Source organism: Seriola dumerili, unplaced genomic scaffold, assembly GCF_002260705.1.
Source record: "Seriola dumerili isolate Sdu_G_001 unplaced genomic scaffold, Sdu_1.0 BDQW01000122.1, whole genome shotgun sequence".
Taxonomy (NCBI): Eukaryota; Metazoa; Chordata; class Actinopteri; order Carangiformes; family Carangidae; genus Seriola; species Seriola dumerili.
The window spans coordinates 1,214,402-1,231,516 of NW_019174377.1; the positions used below are offsets into that span (position 1 = coordinate 1,214,402).

Here is a 17,115-nt window from a genome sequence, read left to right on the forward strand (position 1 = left end):
CCACCATACAGTACCATGTGAAAAAGGACGTTGGTTCAACAATAGTGTTTTTGAAAGTACCAAAAATGGCGAGTGCAATTCTCCTACCCATCTCCAGAAGGCACAGCTCTGCGCAGTCACCCATTGGCAAGTTCCAGGCCTCAGTTCAGTTCAGCTGAGATCTTGGCCTCTTGACCTGCGCTGTGGTTTCCAGCCAGTTTGGAACAGTCATATGGACCAAGTTTCGGCTCTACAGTATATACTTTCTCCTGTTGCTGCTGCCTGAGCTCTCCAGGCAGGATTCGCTTGTGGGCAAGGGTCGAGCACTCCCGCCCTCCTCCAGGTCTCCTCCTGTGATGGTCGCGTGGAAAAACAATACAAAGATATGAGAAAACAGAACAAAGTTGACAAACCGTTTTTCATACAGCACGTATAGATCAGGCAATAACCCTACTTTCCCTGGAGCACGTGAACCAGGAACCCACTATCAATCCTTTATAAACATTTAGTGAATAACATGCTATTCAGTCAGACAGCATGACAGTACAGGGTGCAGACACAGTACACTGAAGGCTGTGCGCTATAATTAATTAAAATAATTATTTTACTTCAAAACGAATAACAACCACGAGTAGTAGATTTGCTTTTTAATCCCACACAGACTTTGGGCCTGTACTTTCACACTATATCACTACCTCAACTCTTTTTATTTTCACCCACTAATTGCATGCAAAGACAGCATGAATGTCAACATATCTGAGTGTATGTGTGTTTGTACCTGAGAACTCCAGGTCATCCCACCGTTGTTGTAGAAGACCCTGCTCATACCTTCTCAAGTCCCAAGTCTCTGCAGCCATTCGCCCCACTGAAGATTCCCCAAAACCAGTGACAAAGAGGAACCTACTTGCTGCCCCAAAGTGCCTGCACAGGAGAAATCGTAAAGCAGGAGCACCAAAAAAAACTGTGGTAGCGAACCAATTACTCTGCCCGCAGAATGCAGTAAGATAATAAAAGATACAAAGATACAATATGCTAGCTGCTTTGGCTTGATTTTTGTCCCCCCCATTGAAGAAAACACTAAAACTAAAAATAGTTAAGCTTTTGTGTTTTTAGAAAACGTAATATAAAAACCTGGGATGGCCTAGAGAAATACTGCCTAACCGTGTCTGGCTAACTGACTACACTACTGAGAATAAGCTCAAATCCTAAAGTGTACATTGCAAACTTTAATTGAACCACCCACACTTCCTCAGGCATGATCCTCTGCAATAACTCTCTTTGATGGGATTTACTGGGTGCGGAAAGGTGCCGGCAGGCGTCCAGACCTAAACCCATGGACTGCCCCCTCAGAGGCTATGTGGTGCTGAGGGAGTGCGTGGCGGCTGTCCAGGGGAAACTCACTCTCACTCAGATGTCTTAGCCGATCTGGCAGCCAGCAGAACACACGGGTCGATCTAATTGCCCCTGCTCCGCCTCCGCCTCCGCCTCCGCCTCCGCCTCCCCCTCCGTCCTCCCCCTCCGCCTCCCCCTCCTCCTCTCCGGAAGCCCTACCCCGAGACCAGCGGGCACCGGGATTCGCTGCTGGGATCCTGACCTCAGGCCAGGTTCCGGGTAAACAGGGCGAGGCTTTGGGGAAGGGGACTTCTGCAACCATCTCCAGTGCTCCCTTAGGAAGAGGAGCGAGGAGGGAACTCGGGAGGGGCTCGCAATTACCAGTGTGCTTCCTACTGTTCCCGGCGACACCTCCACCCCTGTGCCCCCGCCACCACAAGTGCCCTCCATCGTCTTCTGAGGCAGGCCCTCCTCACTGAATTGCACGGACCGCGCGTGTCCTGCCATGTGTCTGCGTGGGTGATGGGGCCCTGACGGCCGCACAGGAGGGTTTGGTTCCGAGACTCCAGCTGAGGCGGCAGGAGGGGCTTTAGCTGCCTGGGGTTTGTGGACGGAGGAGATGGGAGAAGCTCAGGTGAGGAGGAAGCAGCTGCCGACTGGTTGGAACGCCCTCCAGGGATGTAGTAGGCCGGGGTTATTGACACTGTTCTTGCTGATGGGATGGAATCACCCATCTGCATGCATCTTGCTTAGGTTCTTCAGTACAGGAAAGGCAACAGAACAAATGGTTTTTGATTTTTGTATTGTTTAATGCTGTCACGGTGTAAAACTGTTCAGCTGCCTGAAACTTATCCATATCAAACGTGGTCTGTAAAATCTGAAGGTGTGTTTGGCTGATCAGTGTGTGTGATTAACATGAATTGTGCCTGTACCTATGCAGCAGTTTCCTCCTTTGCTGTCTCCTTTCTCCCTCCTCACTGACCTTGCCCAGCTCTCCTAAATGCTGTTACGAAACACAGATGGCCTTCAGGCGTGGACACAACAGAACAAGTTACAAGTTGGCAAGTGAGAGAAAATACTGAACATACCAAGAAACAAAGGTTGTACAATGTTGTACAGGCCGACTTTCCTCAAAATATTTATTTTTAATCTTTATTTTTCATCAGGCCACGTCTGATGGAGCTTCTTCGGCCACAGAGCCAGGGTGATAAATTCACCAGGGAGTGTGCAGCGCATCTTTTTTTTTTTTCTTGTTTTTACTAAGGGCAAAACCTTCCCTCACTACAATATCGATAAATATTTTTAAATTACATCTATTTATAGTATATTTCTTGTATTAAAACAGTACACAGTTTACAGAAAGTTTAGGAAGAAAAGAGAAAAAAAAAATGCAATATCATTTTAACAACACTGAGATGCATGTTTCAAAAATAGTTATGTCTTCCCCATCTGAATTATAAAGCCATACTTGTACTCCATCAAAATACAAGTCTCTAAAAACTGGCCCACAAAAATTTTTCATTCTTACCTTGGATTCATGGGTGTCTCCAATATAATGTACAACCATACACAGAGAAGGTAATATAGAATTTTCTCCTCTGAAGAATGCTAATGAAACATTCAGCTTTTTGCATTTTACTATGAAGCTACATTAAACTTTTTTATTATAAAGAAGCAGAAGTTACTCACTTCACATATTCATGTCCCACTCTGACACCATCATGGATGTCCCTTTAGGTCCACCTGTCTCATTCCTTGTCCACACTTGATCCACTCTGAAACACAACAATAAAAATTTTCCCAACTTCACCATTTGGACAATTCATGTGTACAAATTCTTTAAAGCTTAAAAAGGTATGTTAAAAAAACTGTACTGGCTCTTAAATGGAACTAGCGCTTTCTCTCCAACTCAAGCACACAGTACACCAGACTATCACCACACAGTAGGTCTACAGTGCATTACCGTAGAGTCTCTCCCTGGTTCCCATTTCTTTCAGAGGGGGACTCTGACCCTCATGGACCCCCTGCATATTTCCTGTGTTCCTCGCCACGGATGGGACAGGTAGGTGTGGAACTGCTGTGCTGTGCTTGCCAATCATTGATTCAGAGCCAACACGCACTTTCTGCCTGAGGCAGCGCGGAAAAAACACAACATGGTTTGTCAGACTAAAAGAAACAAACTTTAATTTGGACCAGCCACACGACAAAACAAGTAACACGCTTCTTCATATACCGTAGGAATCATATCCATCCAGTTGATTTTCACTGTTAGCAGCAGATGTTGCGTCCTTTGAACGATACTCGAATCTCGAGAGAAGAGGTTTTAGCGTCTTGTAGCTGTTTGTTGGACCAGCCCACACGGCAGGGGAAAGGTTGACATTGTCGCTGCGCTGCCAACTGTCGTTCTCATAAGCCTCCTTCCTTAAACTCTACCAGATGAGAAACAGAGAGAGAAATGCAGGGCAGAGCGGGATGGCGGGAGAGGGACCCAAAGGGAACGAGTGGGAAGGAGAGGAGAGGAGAGAAGCGAAGAAGAGGAGGGAGATGTTCTATTGCATTTCATTCAAAAGTAATATGGTGGGACAGGATTGGTGGGATGCAGCATGGGTCAAAAATGGAGACTAGTTTAAAGTATACTTGACTGCCTGAGATAGGGAGGATGGAGGCAGGGATTATGAAAAGAAGAAACAGCATATAAATTTATTACATCCACTTTCTGGAGTGTTCCAGAAACCCTGTCCTGTGCTGGTAAACTCCTGGTGGATTTCTGACTGTGGAAAAGCCCTAAATGTGTGAATGAGCTCACTGCAAAAGGTGCAGACATGTTCATCGCACCTTCCAGACAAGTTGGAAAATTCAATGAAGAAACTTGCGCTTCTGCTCGCTGTCTCACATAAGCTCGATGCTCTCAAACTCGCATGTAGCCTTGCTCTGAAAAGACTTTTGGCAGACCTACATAGAAACAGTTGGAGGTGAGTGGGTGGCAAAATCGAATACCATGTACAAAGCATAAATATAAGAATTAGTCATTTACTTGTTAAATGTTTGCTCAGTGCGAAAGAAAATGCAGAAAAATGAGCGAGCTCTTCATACAGCAAGTAGAAACAGACATGAACTTTATATAGCATACAAATCCCAATCTTGGTGAAAACATAAGCTGTGATTGCAAACTCAACTCACTGGGCCAAAAAATGAGTAACAGGCGCACATTATATATATTTTCCCTCTGTTCAGCTTAACTCATCCTGCTTATTTCTGGTCTTCCAAGTTCAGTGCGTAGTCATCAAACCAGACTCACAGGAGGCATATCCACTGTCAGCAGTTCAGCTGAAAACGAAAACAAATCACAACAGTTCTGAAAAAGCAATATGCTACAGACCATCTGCTGCATTTTCCATGCACAGAGTCCACTCATATTTTTGAAACTCAGCCATTATGGCCTGATTGTCACCTGCAGCTAAAAAAAGGAGACAGAACCAAAGAGAGACACACCACAAGTGAGACCACAAGCAGAGCGATTGACAGTAGAAGAATGAAAGGTAACCAAAGAAAAACTTAAATATATTTACTTTCTGAAGAGCTTCAAGTTAATTCACTTGTACCTTTCTTGGAGACAAACTGGAGAGGTCAAACCCCCACCTCAAATGTAGCGAAGACAGGGTAGTATCACTGGTCACTATATTTCATCTGTACAGCCTGATAAACACAAAAGAGGCCTTGCTAATTAGCTCTCCTTGTTTGGATCAATAATAATTTATTGCTAGTATAAGCCCATATATAGATGGTTTAAAATGTTTTTAGGTTAAATTAACCACCTTTTACTCAGTTGACACTTGTTTACACTGAATTGAAAACAAATGACGTGTGGAATAAGTTTTCTGCCCGATGTCTCCACCATAGGAGTTGCAGACGATGTGTTTTCTGGATACGACTTCCACAAGCATCCTGTTCACACCAGGGATGGACATTCGTCCTCATCTAGACTAGTGAACAGACACTGAGAAAAGTAGCAGGAACACACAGCAGGATTAATCAGGCATGACCAACAAGAGAGAGAAATTACAAGTACTGGTAAGTCACGTGTCAGAAAGGCTGGGAACTAAGTCCTGTGATGTTGGTTAAGTTAAGATAAAACAACCCCTGTGGCTCTTATTGCTCTGCCATTACATTATGTGTCCTTGCAGCCACGTTCATAACGGTAGGTGGCGGGAACGAGATGCTCTTTCGCGCTACCTAGCTGCCGAGCAAGAAGATACACACATTTCTTGTTACAATTTGTTGCAGTTAAGTGTAAAGGCACAAAAGCCTAGCATTCTATTAAGCCATCAATAAATCTAAACCTAACACATTCAGTTGCCGATAATGAGTAATAATCATTAAAACAAAAAGGCACTTCTCTCTTCCCTCCTTTGGCATTGAGGGTGATCTGACGTCAGCTGAATTTGTCTGCCCACAGACAGAACGCTGACTAGTTCACATCCTGTGTGTTAATGCTTACTTTTGAGAAAAAACAGCATGAACACTACAATGAAGAATGTAGCACAGAGAGGACAGAGTCTTATTCTTTGACCGCACTGCTAAAAGAAAAGAAAGACAAAAAAGAAATCACTGGCTCGCACTCAGGAATATGTTCATTGTACCACGAAAAGAGATAGTAAACCAGTACTGCTCAGGCTTACTAACCAAAGCGATAGGAAGACTTTCTTCTCCCTCTCCAGGGTTGAGCTGGCCATCCACCCTCAGCAGGGGCTCAAACCTCCTTCCTGTTAAATGTAGTTTAAGATCTCCTGCACACCCGTTCGCAGACACCAAAAGCAGGCAGGGTCATTAAAAATAAGGTTTCATCTAAATTTGCTCATTTCATCATCTGTGTGCTGTCTGATTTTGTGTGTGTTCTCTTCACCTGTATATCCATATCCAGCCTGTAGTTGAGGTCTCCCAGCCAGCAAGAGGTGTGTGAAGCCGCAGCGAGATGTCAAAGGAGCTCAGCTGTTTGTCTCCTAGTGACAGCAGCCGCAGGAATATCAAGGTAGTTCTGGTTCCGCCTGCAGCGGTCAAAGGTCACATGTATTTTATGTAATAAAGTGCAAACTAGTCACTTCTGTGTGTGCTGTTGGTGTGTGTGCTGTGTGTGTGTGTGTGTGTGTGGTGTGTGTGTGTGTGAGATGTTTTCTGACACACTGTAAAAGTATTAAATCACAAAACCAACAGGAAAGACATTTTCAGTCCCCACAAAGTAAAATTGCAGTGTAAAGGTTTAAAAGTACAAGACCGTGAAATAAAATAGTCAAGAACACATGGAAGTAACTAAAAACAAGTGGGACGTCCTCACAGTCATAGCCAACAAATAATGGTGTCAGGACTGTGGTACGTACCGGCAATCTTCTCATTCCCTGATGTCAAGTGACAATTCACAAAACCGAAAGATGTCCCGTTGAACATGAAGGACACACCTACAGCTCCTTTGTTACCCAGGAAACAATCCAAACAAACATACAAGCTAAATACATTACAGTAATGACAACCATTATTTATAGAAAAAAAAAAAACAGAATATAGTTTTTGTTCTTTTTTTTTGTTTCTTAATTCAAGTCATGTTTTCATCCAGAGATGCAGTAATGAATCATATCAATCATTATTTTTTTTCAAATAAAAAGATTGAAGAGGGAAGACTGAGCACTGTAATTACCCAGTGTGTTGGCGATGCCCGTCTTGACACTGGACATTCCCACGTGGCTGATTCGATTCTCATGTTCAGGTTTCACCAAGACAGCAATCTTAATGTTCCACAGAGTCTGCACTGCGATCTACAAAACAAGGACAATAGACAGTGAGGAGCCTATACTCATAATTACTGCACCATCTCTGTACAAAAATAGCTGTGTCATCTTCAGTTTTAGCTTCTTAAAACATATCACCTCCACTTTTTCTTGTTACTCCTGCGTGACTTAAACGGATTGGTAGGTGTGAGCAAGCACAAGTAACACCAGTTTAATCAATGGATGTGACATTCAGCATGATGGCCTGCTTCCTCACCGGTTTATACTCCAGTTCTGTCTGCTCTTCAACATGCAGCGCAGTGACTCCACCCACTCCCGCTCACACACTGAGTTTTCTTGGGTTCCAAACACATAAAGGTCATGAGGAATGGTGACCGTCATCTCGTCCAGAGTCTTCCCAAGCCGCGACACAACACCCACGAGGCCACAGACTTAGGCGAAGGCACTGAGCCTAAACAACCAGACCAAAGATCAAAATGCTACATTCTCATCAAAAATATTAATGTCATGACCTGGAAATACTTACTGTTACTTTTCAGTGCAACATATTACAATATATGATAGATCAGTATGTTCTGCTATTAACCCAAGTTATATTAGATAATGTGTGCATGTGTGCATGTGTGTGTGTGTGTGTCTAACCCATATTCCAGATGCCTATGAAGATGGAAATCATGTCTGGCTCATCCTGGTTGGAATGTTTGTTCTCATCAGCTGCAGCAGCTGGCAAAACGCCTCCCGCTTCTGAAACACACACACACACACAAATCAGTGAGTGGAAGTTGCCACAAAAGGCACCCTGTTTTTAAGCAGCAGCACTTAAAGTTACCTATCAATCAGTGTGTGTATATGTGCTTTCATTAAATCTTTAAACATTTTGATGTATGTGAGCTTAGATAACACTCGTTGATATTTTCCATCAAGTTTTCTTCCCAAAATAGAAATATCTAAAGAGAAAAAGCAGTGCAGAGATGTATGTGACTCACATTATAGTAAGAGTCGCAGTGGAAGCTGAATTCATAGAGGACACATGTATACAGGTCTGTGCCAAAAAGCTTGGCCCCTTTCAGTGTCCTTAGTCTAATTCTGAATATATAAATAAATAAGGTAAATGTGAGAGTATTTCCTTGTCCATTTGAATATGAATGTGTATACACTGTAATGTCTGCTGGTAGGTATTTGCATATTCCAATGAAAGATTGTGCCTTCTTAGATTTAGAAAAGAGAGGAGAGAGAGCGAGAGAGAAGGAGAAAGCCGAGACGAGATGAGAGAAGACAGAGAGAGAGAGAGAGAGAGAGAGAGAGAGAGAAAGAGAGAGAGAGAGAGAGACTGTGTGTGTGTGAGCGCATGTGCGTGCATGTGTATGCAGACCTTGGCACTAGCAAAGATGAAGTCTTTCCTCTGGCTCTTGTCCTTCTCCTTCTCAAAAACAATGCCCAGTTTATTCTGCACCCGCTGAGACTTGATCAGCTGACGGACTGAGAGAGACAGAGACAGACGAAAACACAGACAGACAGGAGTTAAAGATAAAGATCCGGAGGGAAAGCAAGGGAGGTCAAACAATAGATTGAGAGGTTTAAATGAGGCTAAAGTCAATGAAGGTGGATAAAAGAAAATTGTAATAAAAAAAAAAAAGCTGTCATTAAATCCTCATATAATTTTTTATGTCTTCACCTCAACTGTGTCTCAAACAGCTACCATCAAGAATAAAAAAGTTTGGATCCACATTAAATATATTTAATATCTTGCCCTGGAGTCCAGAGACACTAAAACTGTTTCCATGGTGGCAGCTAAATCTGACACATTACTCAGAGTTTCTTGCAGCGTTGTGCAGCAAAGGCGAGCCACTTCACCTCAAGACCACCTCCACTACCAAAATAAAAAATAAACACGCTTTTTAAAAATAAAACATCAACAATCCATAAAAAGAGTAGAGGCGCTATTTCACAGAGAAAATGACATTTCCAATTTAGTGAATGTGGCCTTTGTTTAGGCTGTCATCTACCAACTAAAGTTATCATGAGACAAGATGCGTCACCGACTTGTTTATCACCTGTCACACAAATTTCTGCTCACTAATTTCCTGAGGGAAACACTGATTACCCATCTCACAGTTCAAAAAACACTGTGGTTACTATGTATGGAGTATGTGTGGGTTTCTCACTTTTGTCATGTGTGAAGGTGGTCCAGTCCTCTTGGCTGTCTTTCACCTTCTTCATCACCACCAGTCGTCCTCCCTCTACATCCACAGACAGAGTGTACTTCTGACTCTTTCCTATCTTGGTCAGTTCTGCCAGGTAAACATCCAGCTTTACCTGTAGTGGACCAGAGCATATAAAAGGTTTACGTGACCACAGAGCTCTTTACTTTCAGACCATATTAAATCCTCACACCACCAGGGGTCTCCAAAGTGAAAGTGGTAGACCCCTCAGCACTCTCTCCTTCTGTTGTTGACACATAAACAAGCTTGCTGCTTCTGAGGCATTAACAGAGAGCTAAATCTATCTCAGTTATATGCAGTCAGCAATCTGTCGACAGCAGGCAGCATATCTGAAAACAAAAAGCAGTAATTTTGATGACCACACACCAAATGTCCTGATTCTCTCAATATCAATTTTATAAGACAGTTAACAAATTTCTGATCAACACAGACTTGGGGAAATTTTGACTGCAGACTTTATTTTATTAGAATCCATAGAGCTTGTACATAGAAACATAGGACTCGATATTTCTCAGAAAAAATGGTGAACCACAGGACAGACATTAATTCTCTCTTTGAGTCACCTCAATGGGGTCTGTTTGTGCGTCAGTTGGAGATTCAAGATGCCGCATCTTAAAGCTATCTCGTCATTGTAACAACACTTCTGTTCCTGTGAAACAGGAAGCCGCTGAGAGGATATCACCAGAATGCAGACTTGGCTGAAAACTAATATTTCAAATCATTCATCTCCTCTTCCTCCTCTGTCTCACCTGCTTCCATAAGTTCTCCCCCTGATATTTATCTCTCCACTCTGTTTTCCTTTTTTCTTCCTCTATCCCCCTTATTCTCCACCGAATCTCTATCCATACATATATCCAATTTTTTCTCCTTTTCTCTACAACTTCACAACAGTTTTCTTCCTATGTCTACGAGGCACTTTCAAAATAAAAAAAACTATAATCTTCTGACCACTATACAAATTTACAAGTTACACTCACTTACTTATGTACTTGTTGTAGATGGGCATATGATACCAAGAGTTATTAATACCATTTCATCTGACAATGCCACTGCTGAAAGTGTAATATGACAATACAACAGGAAGTGCATTGCAAACATTCTTTTGGTCTCACATCAGCCACTGCAGTGTGTTGAGGAGTACTTGACTTCAGGGGGTGTTTTATTGTAATTCAGGTTCAATCTGTCCTTTGTGAAACAAAACCGCCATTCCTTGATAGTAACATATAATAAATCACATCTGGAATTGTTGCGTCACCTCAGGAAATTGATCTTTTCCTGAGATTACTTGCCTTGTTAAAAAAAAGGAAATATAAAAGCTTTAAGATTTTGATAATGATGTGAATACCTAAATTGATAATAGAGCAGAGCTTGACTGCCCAGGAAGGGAAATTTGGCTTTGTGACCATTGATTGTCTTGATAATTGCTAAAAATGTTGATATTACCTCCATCACCCTGCAGGAAGACAACCACTAAAAAAAGTGTGTGGGTGATATGTGTGCGTTATGTATGTGTGTATGTATGCATGCATACCTCAAAGGCCTGCACAGGGATTGCTTTGCTGTGACGCATGGAGAGAGGAGGAGGGGAGCACGGTGAGGACAAGCTCATGTCCTGGAGAGCTTTCAGGGCCTGAGAGGGGGAAAAAAGAGAAGGAGAGGGGTGGAGGTGAAACAATTGGTAGAAGTATGATGAAAAAATGAAAGAGGGAAAGAGACATGGGCATAAAAAAAAGACATACAGAGATAAACTGTATTATTTTCAGCTTTAGTGTTAGTGTCAACAAGGAAGGAGTTTTCCATTTCCAGAGTGTGATCTAACAGGAGCAGAGAAGGTGGAGCCAGTGACATCACACGAGTCAAGACACACAGCTTGATTGCACTGAGGCCATTTCCTGCCAAGCTAGATAAAGACCTTCCTTACAAACCAAGTCCATCGCAAAACAATTTGACATATGAACATGGCAGAGCTGGTCAAAAAAAAACTACGCCTTAAATCCTTTACTGTTATGACCTACATGACACAACCTCTCCTTCCTGCTTCCTGAGAATTACACAAACACACAAATGGCAAAAATGTCACAAAATCCCTCCATCACTTTCCATCTGTTTCTCCTCTATATGTTGTATGTCAAGGCCCCAACACACACACCAGCCTCGAGTCTTCATCTTCATGGTCAAATGGAGAGGGTTATCTAGACTGACCACTTCAAACTAACAGCTGTGCATCTGACTGAGTAGAGAAAGAGAAAGTAACAGAGAGAGACACACACACACACACACACACACACACACACACACACACACACACACACACACACACACACACACACACACACACACACACACACACACACACACACACACACACACACACACAGGGAGCAGAAGTGATCATGTGTGAGGGTGCATGCCTACACATGACTGAATATATGTAAGTACCTTTTTCTCTATGGACGACAGCAGGTCTTTGAGAATTGCCAGCTTAGTCACAAGGTTCTCTAACTCCTGGTCTCCACCCTGATTCACTGACTGTTGGTGGGAAAAAAGCAATTAGAACCCATGCAAGCTGTGCAGTTTGAAGAGAAGAGCAAGACCAAAGTAAAACAGGTTTCAAGGACAAAAAAATTTAGATTTCATGGTGGAAGATTTCAGAAATCACCCATGATGTGTTTCACCCAGGCTTTCAAAAAAATGGTACAGCGTGTAAAACTGCACAGCAAACACACACATTTCACAATTACACAGTACATTGTTCTTAAGCCTGCATAACTTGTCTATCCATGTGTAAATAAATCAGCTTTTATTTAAACATAAAACCACATGTTGGTGTAAGTGCTTCTGCTTCATGACTAGAGTGATTACTGAACTGACGCCACCAGTTCCAAATGAAAAAATAATTTTGCTGAGGCAGCAATGCCTCTATTTTCTGTGATGGTTGTGAAATTCGCACAGCGGTCAATCCATCATTTGCATTTCTTAAGAGACAGCTACTTGATGATTTAAAAGATTTTATTTCACATCTATTCGTTTATGGAAATCTATAAAAAAATAAGACATTCCGCCTGTCTCATAAACACACCATCTAAGTTTTAAATGTGTTAGACAACAACGCACAACTATGGAAGAACATTACAAATATAATAAATACAAATCTCCGCATGCACATATACCACACAGATAAACACAAACAACCCTGTGCATAGTTTTCCTTGAGATAAATCATTTCAATAGCAGTATGTATGAGTGTAGCATGACTAAGTCTACCTCAGCTGTGCCCAAAGGACCCTGGAGGAAAAAAAAGCTTTTTCCTCATGACATTCACTTGTATGTCTGTATACTACTACCTCTGTGCATATATGTATGTATAAATCCAACTCTGTGTTAAAGAAAATGTACCTGTTGGATCATCTTGGAGACCATGAAGGCACTCTGCTGATCAAAGACTTTAGACAGAATCTCCAGACCAGACAGAACCTTATCCACCTCCCTAAGGAGAGAAACAGAAAGAGATCCACAGTTTTAAAAAATGCCTCTCTAAATCACGTCTTTCTCTTAATTTAGATCAATTTATAGGGAACAGATATTTACTGTATGTATGTGTGCAGGTTGGGGCTGCTTGATTGACAACAGATGATTAATAGCTATGTGATTAAGTTATATTTTGTTACATTTTTTCCACAGTGTTTGAATGTGCAACATGTCATTGTGACCAAAACAAAGGGATGAGGTAGCAGGCAGCTCTGCACACAGAGAGAGCAAATCCTTACAAATATGTTATGTCAGTGTCATGATGAGCGAATACATGAAAGAATAGCTCTGTGTATCTGTGCATGCACTGTGGAATATGTGTGTCTACGTATGAGCTGGTGTGCGTGTCTGTCTTACCCATTAAGGCGTTTGCAGGAGGCCACTAGTGTCTTGTTGAGGTGAGGCAGGGAACAGGCTCCCTGTTTGACTGCCTCAAGGTCCAGAGCATAGCTGCCCTTCAAGTACTCATGGGAGATGGTGCTCAGGCCATTAGCTGCTGGAGCGCTAAAACAAAATAAAGTCCAATGAGCATTTATAACCATCTTCACTACATGCACACAATTACCCAACATAAGTGTAAATATTACAGTATAAGCAGGCAAAAACAGCATTCTTGTGATTAGATGTTGGCTGCACATTTTACACAGTCAGGTCCTGCATTGTCAGTGGCACATTTGCAAAGCTGTGTGTGTGTCTGTGAGCACTCTATCTCTGCAGTCAGGGTTTTTAGAATCACATACTTCCTCTGAACCAGTGAGCTGACTTATGTCTGCCCTGCCATGGACAGATGCAGACACACACAAAAAAAAACAAAAACCACACACTCACTTAACCATGTGAGCCAACAAAAGGCCAGGTGTTAGTCTCTGCAACTAAAACTTCAGCTTTTGCACCTACAGATCTCTGCATTTACAATCCTTTAATATGGTCCACAGTGGGGCTTCTAAGTAAGCTAAGTAAATTTTCCTGAGCCACGGCTTATTTTTAGCATGCAAACCAGCAGACTGTTACAAGTGTCAAGTGAAAACGAAAAGGTGATGTCTTGTTCCTTCACTGTCTCTGATCTGTCATGTATTTTGCGCTCATTTTGGTGGTTTAGCAAAATGTAATTAATCATGTGTAGAAAGTGTCACAGTGGGATTTCAATGGCCAATTCTTCACTTCTTTCTATGGACAACTTCACAAATGAAGACCATTGTGAACGAAAGGAGGATGTTGCTCCTTGAATTCACCTACAGTTGAAACTGTGACAAAAGTTACTACAACCCACAGATTACCGTTACTTCACTCATCAGTTTGAGAAAATTCTTCTCGGCAACTTTAAAAAGTAACTACCACCTGCTAGAATGATTAATACAATTTCCTAACTCTGTTAAAATACAGCACATAGTAGTCTGAGCAAAGACACTGACCTTTGTTTTTTGTTAATCTACACAGATCTGAATAACATACACACACACATCTGCATGCACACAAATGACAGCCCCCACTCATTAAAGCCTTGCATCATCTGTGAGCAATGTGGTTTTCAACAGGATGTGGCTTTCCCTCTATATGCAGTCGGGGGGTGGGGGGGGGGGGTGTGTGTGTGTGTGTGTGTGTGTGTGTGCGTGCGTGCTAATGAACATGAGTGTAGGAGAGTCATTGTTTGATATTAATATGTAACGATGTGTTAATGTCATGTGACAGAAATGGTGAAAGTGACTGGGGCACAGTGCGGTCATAACATCAGTTCATATCATCAATTATACATCTGCTTACTATTTATGACATAATCTGATTCACAGTGAAACAACATCCTTCCTGTGTGTGTGTGTGTGTGTGTTGTGGTTCTGTGGTTCTGTGTTTCTATTATGGTTGTTGATGAGAACTAAATGGTTAGCATGATGGTTAAAAAGCTCTGCAGGTAGTTTCTGCACTTACATATTATCAGAGTAATTCATACACATTTAAATTAGGTCCTGTGTAAACTTCATACCTGTCTGTGGGTGTGTCTGGTCCAGGGGGCGTGGAGGTGGAGGCAGAGCGAGGGGGAAGAGGTGGCTTCTCATCCTCCCCATCTACCAATCACAGAAAAGGAGAGTTAAAATGCGACAAAAGGGAGGTCACTGTGACCATGTGAGTGTGCGTCTGTAGGCTCTGGAGATACCTGAATAGTCTCTGTCATCGCTGACAGCTGTTTCCTCTCTGTCCACGGGATAAAGCAGGGTGGTGACCAGACCCTGGCTGGGCTGCAGGTACAAAGACACCAACTCTGGCAACGTCTTAAACCGCTTAGGCTGCACACCCTGAGATGTCTGAAAGAAGGAGGGAGGAAGAGAAACAGGGAGGGACACACCATGAGACAGATGAAGAGAATGAGAGTTATTTTCTACATGGTATGAACATAACAATTACATCCAAACTCCTTGGCTACAACTAGCCGTGTTATTGAAATCTCTGGTGGTCGCTATTGTTCCACATTTAATGTTGTGTAAGCACATATGACCCAGTAGTCTAAATGTAATTCAAACCAGGAGGAACTGTTTTAGTAAACATTGCCTGCAAACAAATTCAGTACCAGGAAACAAAACTAGACTTTTAGACTCTCTTCAATGTCACAGCTACAACCCTAAAAATCAGTCTAAACTGAGATAGCCACATAGATCATCTGAAGCATCTGTGTGTGTGTGTGTGTGTGTGTGTGTGTGTGTGTGTGTGTGTGTGTGTGCATGTGTGTGTGCGTGTGGCTGGGGGTGGTGAGGACTTCACAGCTGTTGGGCACAAGGCACAAAGACGCTGCTGTTGGTGTGTGTGTATATGTGAGAGTGAGGGAGCTCAGAGCCAACAAAAGCATCTCTGCCTGCCAGCTGCTACTGAAGCAAATACAGTTTTTGCTGCACACATGTACATACACTTAACCTCAGTGGACTGTGTGTGTCTGTGTCTATATAAATGAGAGAGAAAAAGAGAGCGTGTGGGTGTGTGTGTGTGTGTGTGTGTCTTTTCTGTACCTGTACAGCCAGAAATCCTTCATCATCTGGGAGGATTCTGTATGTGTGGACGTGCTTCTGAAACCTATGGGAGTAAAGTTGGAGAAAATGTAGAAAACAAAAGTGGGAGGGAGATATGAGAGAAGAAGAGATAATATTTAGACTATTGTTTGATTCAACAACAAAAAAAACCATTTCAAGTCTCACATTCGCACACCCACTCTTGGACTTGACCTCAGTGGATAGGGGTGTGTGTGTGTGTGTATGTATATATGAGCACGAGGGGGTTCAGACGCTGTAGAGAGTTTCAACCTGTTGCTGTCTGTCACAGTTGTGAGCGGGCTTTATCCTTACAGTAGCATGATACATTAGAGCAGAACAGAGTTGAACCTTGTGTTTATACATTGTAAACTTACAGTGATGGCACAAAAAATATCTTCCTATCCTTTCTTGAATTTCTCCCAGAATTTGTGGTGTGAACAGCATTTCTGATTGAACCACAAGCTTTTTTTTTTATTTTTTTATTTTTTAAACCAATCACAGATCAATGCGCTGACATTGTGATTGCACAGTCGTGACTACACGCCTGCAGCCACAAGCTGGAGTTTAATGATTTTCATGTCTGCACTTCATGTCTGCTCAGTGGACCGGACACACAATGTCCAATTTTGCCAAGCAAATGTTGTGGTTGATGTCTGTTGGTGTATATGTGTGCGTCATGGTTGTGAATCTGTTTATAAGCGTGGGTGTGAGGATGGCATCCAATGCAAAACAACTCAGTGATGCTTTTACTTCTGCTTACACGCTGTGCCTACAGTATGCACTTGTCTGTATACACTATATAAAACAGTGGGAGGATAAATTCATGCCAGGAATTCATCCTGCCTTGTCCACTCAGCTGTTTTTCCAGTCTTTCCAGGTCAGTATCCTACAGGAACTAAGACACGAAGTGGAATAAAATATGAGAGTGTTTCAACAACAAACAACTACAGGATTACTTTTTTACAAATACTGGCACAGTTGTATTAAATTCACTTCATGAAATTGGACTGAATCAACTTTTTGAGTCACATTGACTTGATTTTTTCCATTGACCAGCATAGTGACATGGAATAAACCTGCACAACATCCATAACAGGTGGACCAACATTATTACATTTCTGATGGCATCAGAAACTCAAATCAACATTTTGTGTTAATTCAAGAGGAAGTTTTACAAGCTATAAAACTGTGCCAGTGCTTGACAGGCAATTTAAAACTGGTTCCAGTTTCTGGAAATGAATTATGAAGTGTTTTAAATTT

The 17,115-nt window shown here is 42.2% G+C and overlaps 1 protein-coding gene across 1 annotated transcript in view; it reads right to left on the bottom strand.

Moving 5' to 3' along the window:
- inppl1 (inositol polyphosphate phosphatase like 1) overlaps positions 1–17,115 on the bottom strand; it is a 33,436-nt gene that overhangs the window by 10,294 nt on the left and 6,027 nt on the right. The window contains exons 2-10 of the mRNA XM_022748524.1: positions 15,835–15,898; positions 14,991–15,138; positions 14,820–14,901; positions 13,199–13,345; positions 12,710–12,800; positions 11,753–11,842; positions 10,845–10,943; positions 9,257–9,407; positions 8,464–8,570 (exon numbers count right to left, since the gene is read on the bottom strand). Coding sequence (XP_022604245.1) covers positions 8,464–8,570; positions 9,257–9,407; positions 10,845–10,943; positions 11,753–11,842; positions 12,710–12,800; positions 13,199–13,345; positions 14,820–14,901; positions 14,991–15,138; positions 15,835–15,898 — 979 coding nt within the window. The remainder of the gene's footprint in view (positions 1–8,463; positions 8,571–9,256; positions 9,408–10,844; positions 10,944–11,752; positions 11,843–12,709; positions 12,801–13,198; positions 13,346–14,819; positions 14,902–14,990; positions 15,139–15,834; positions 15,899–17,115) is intronic.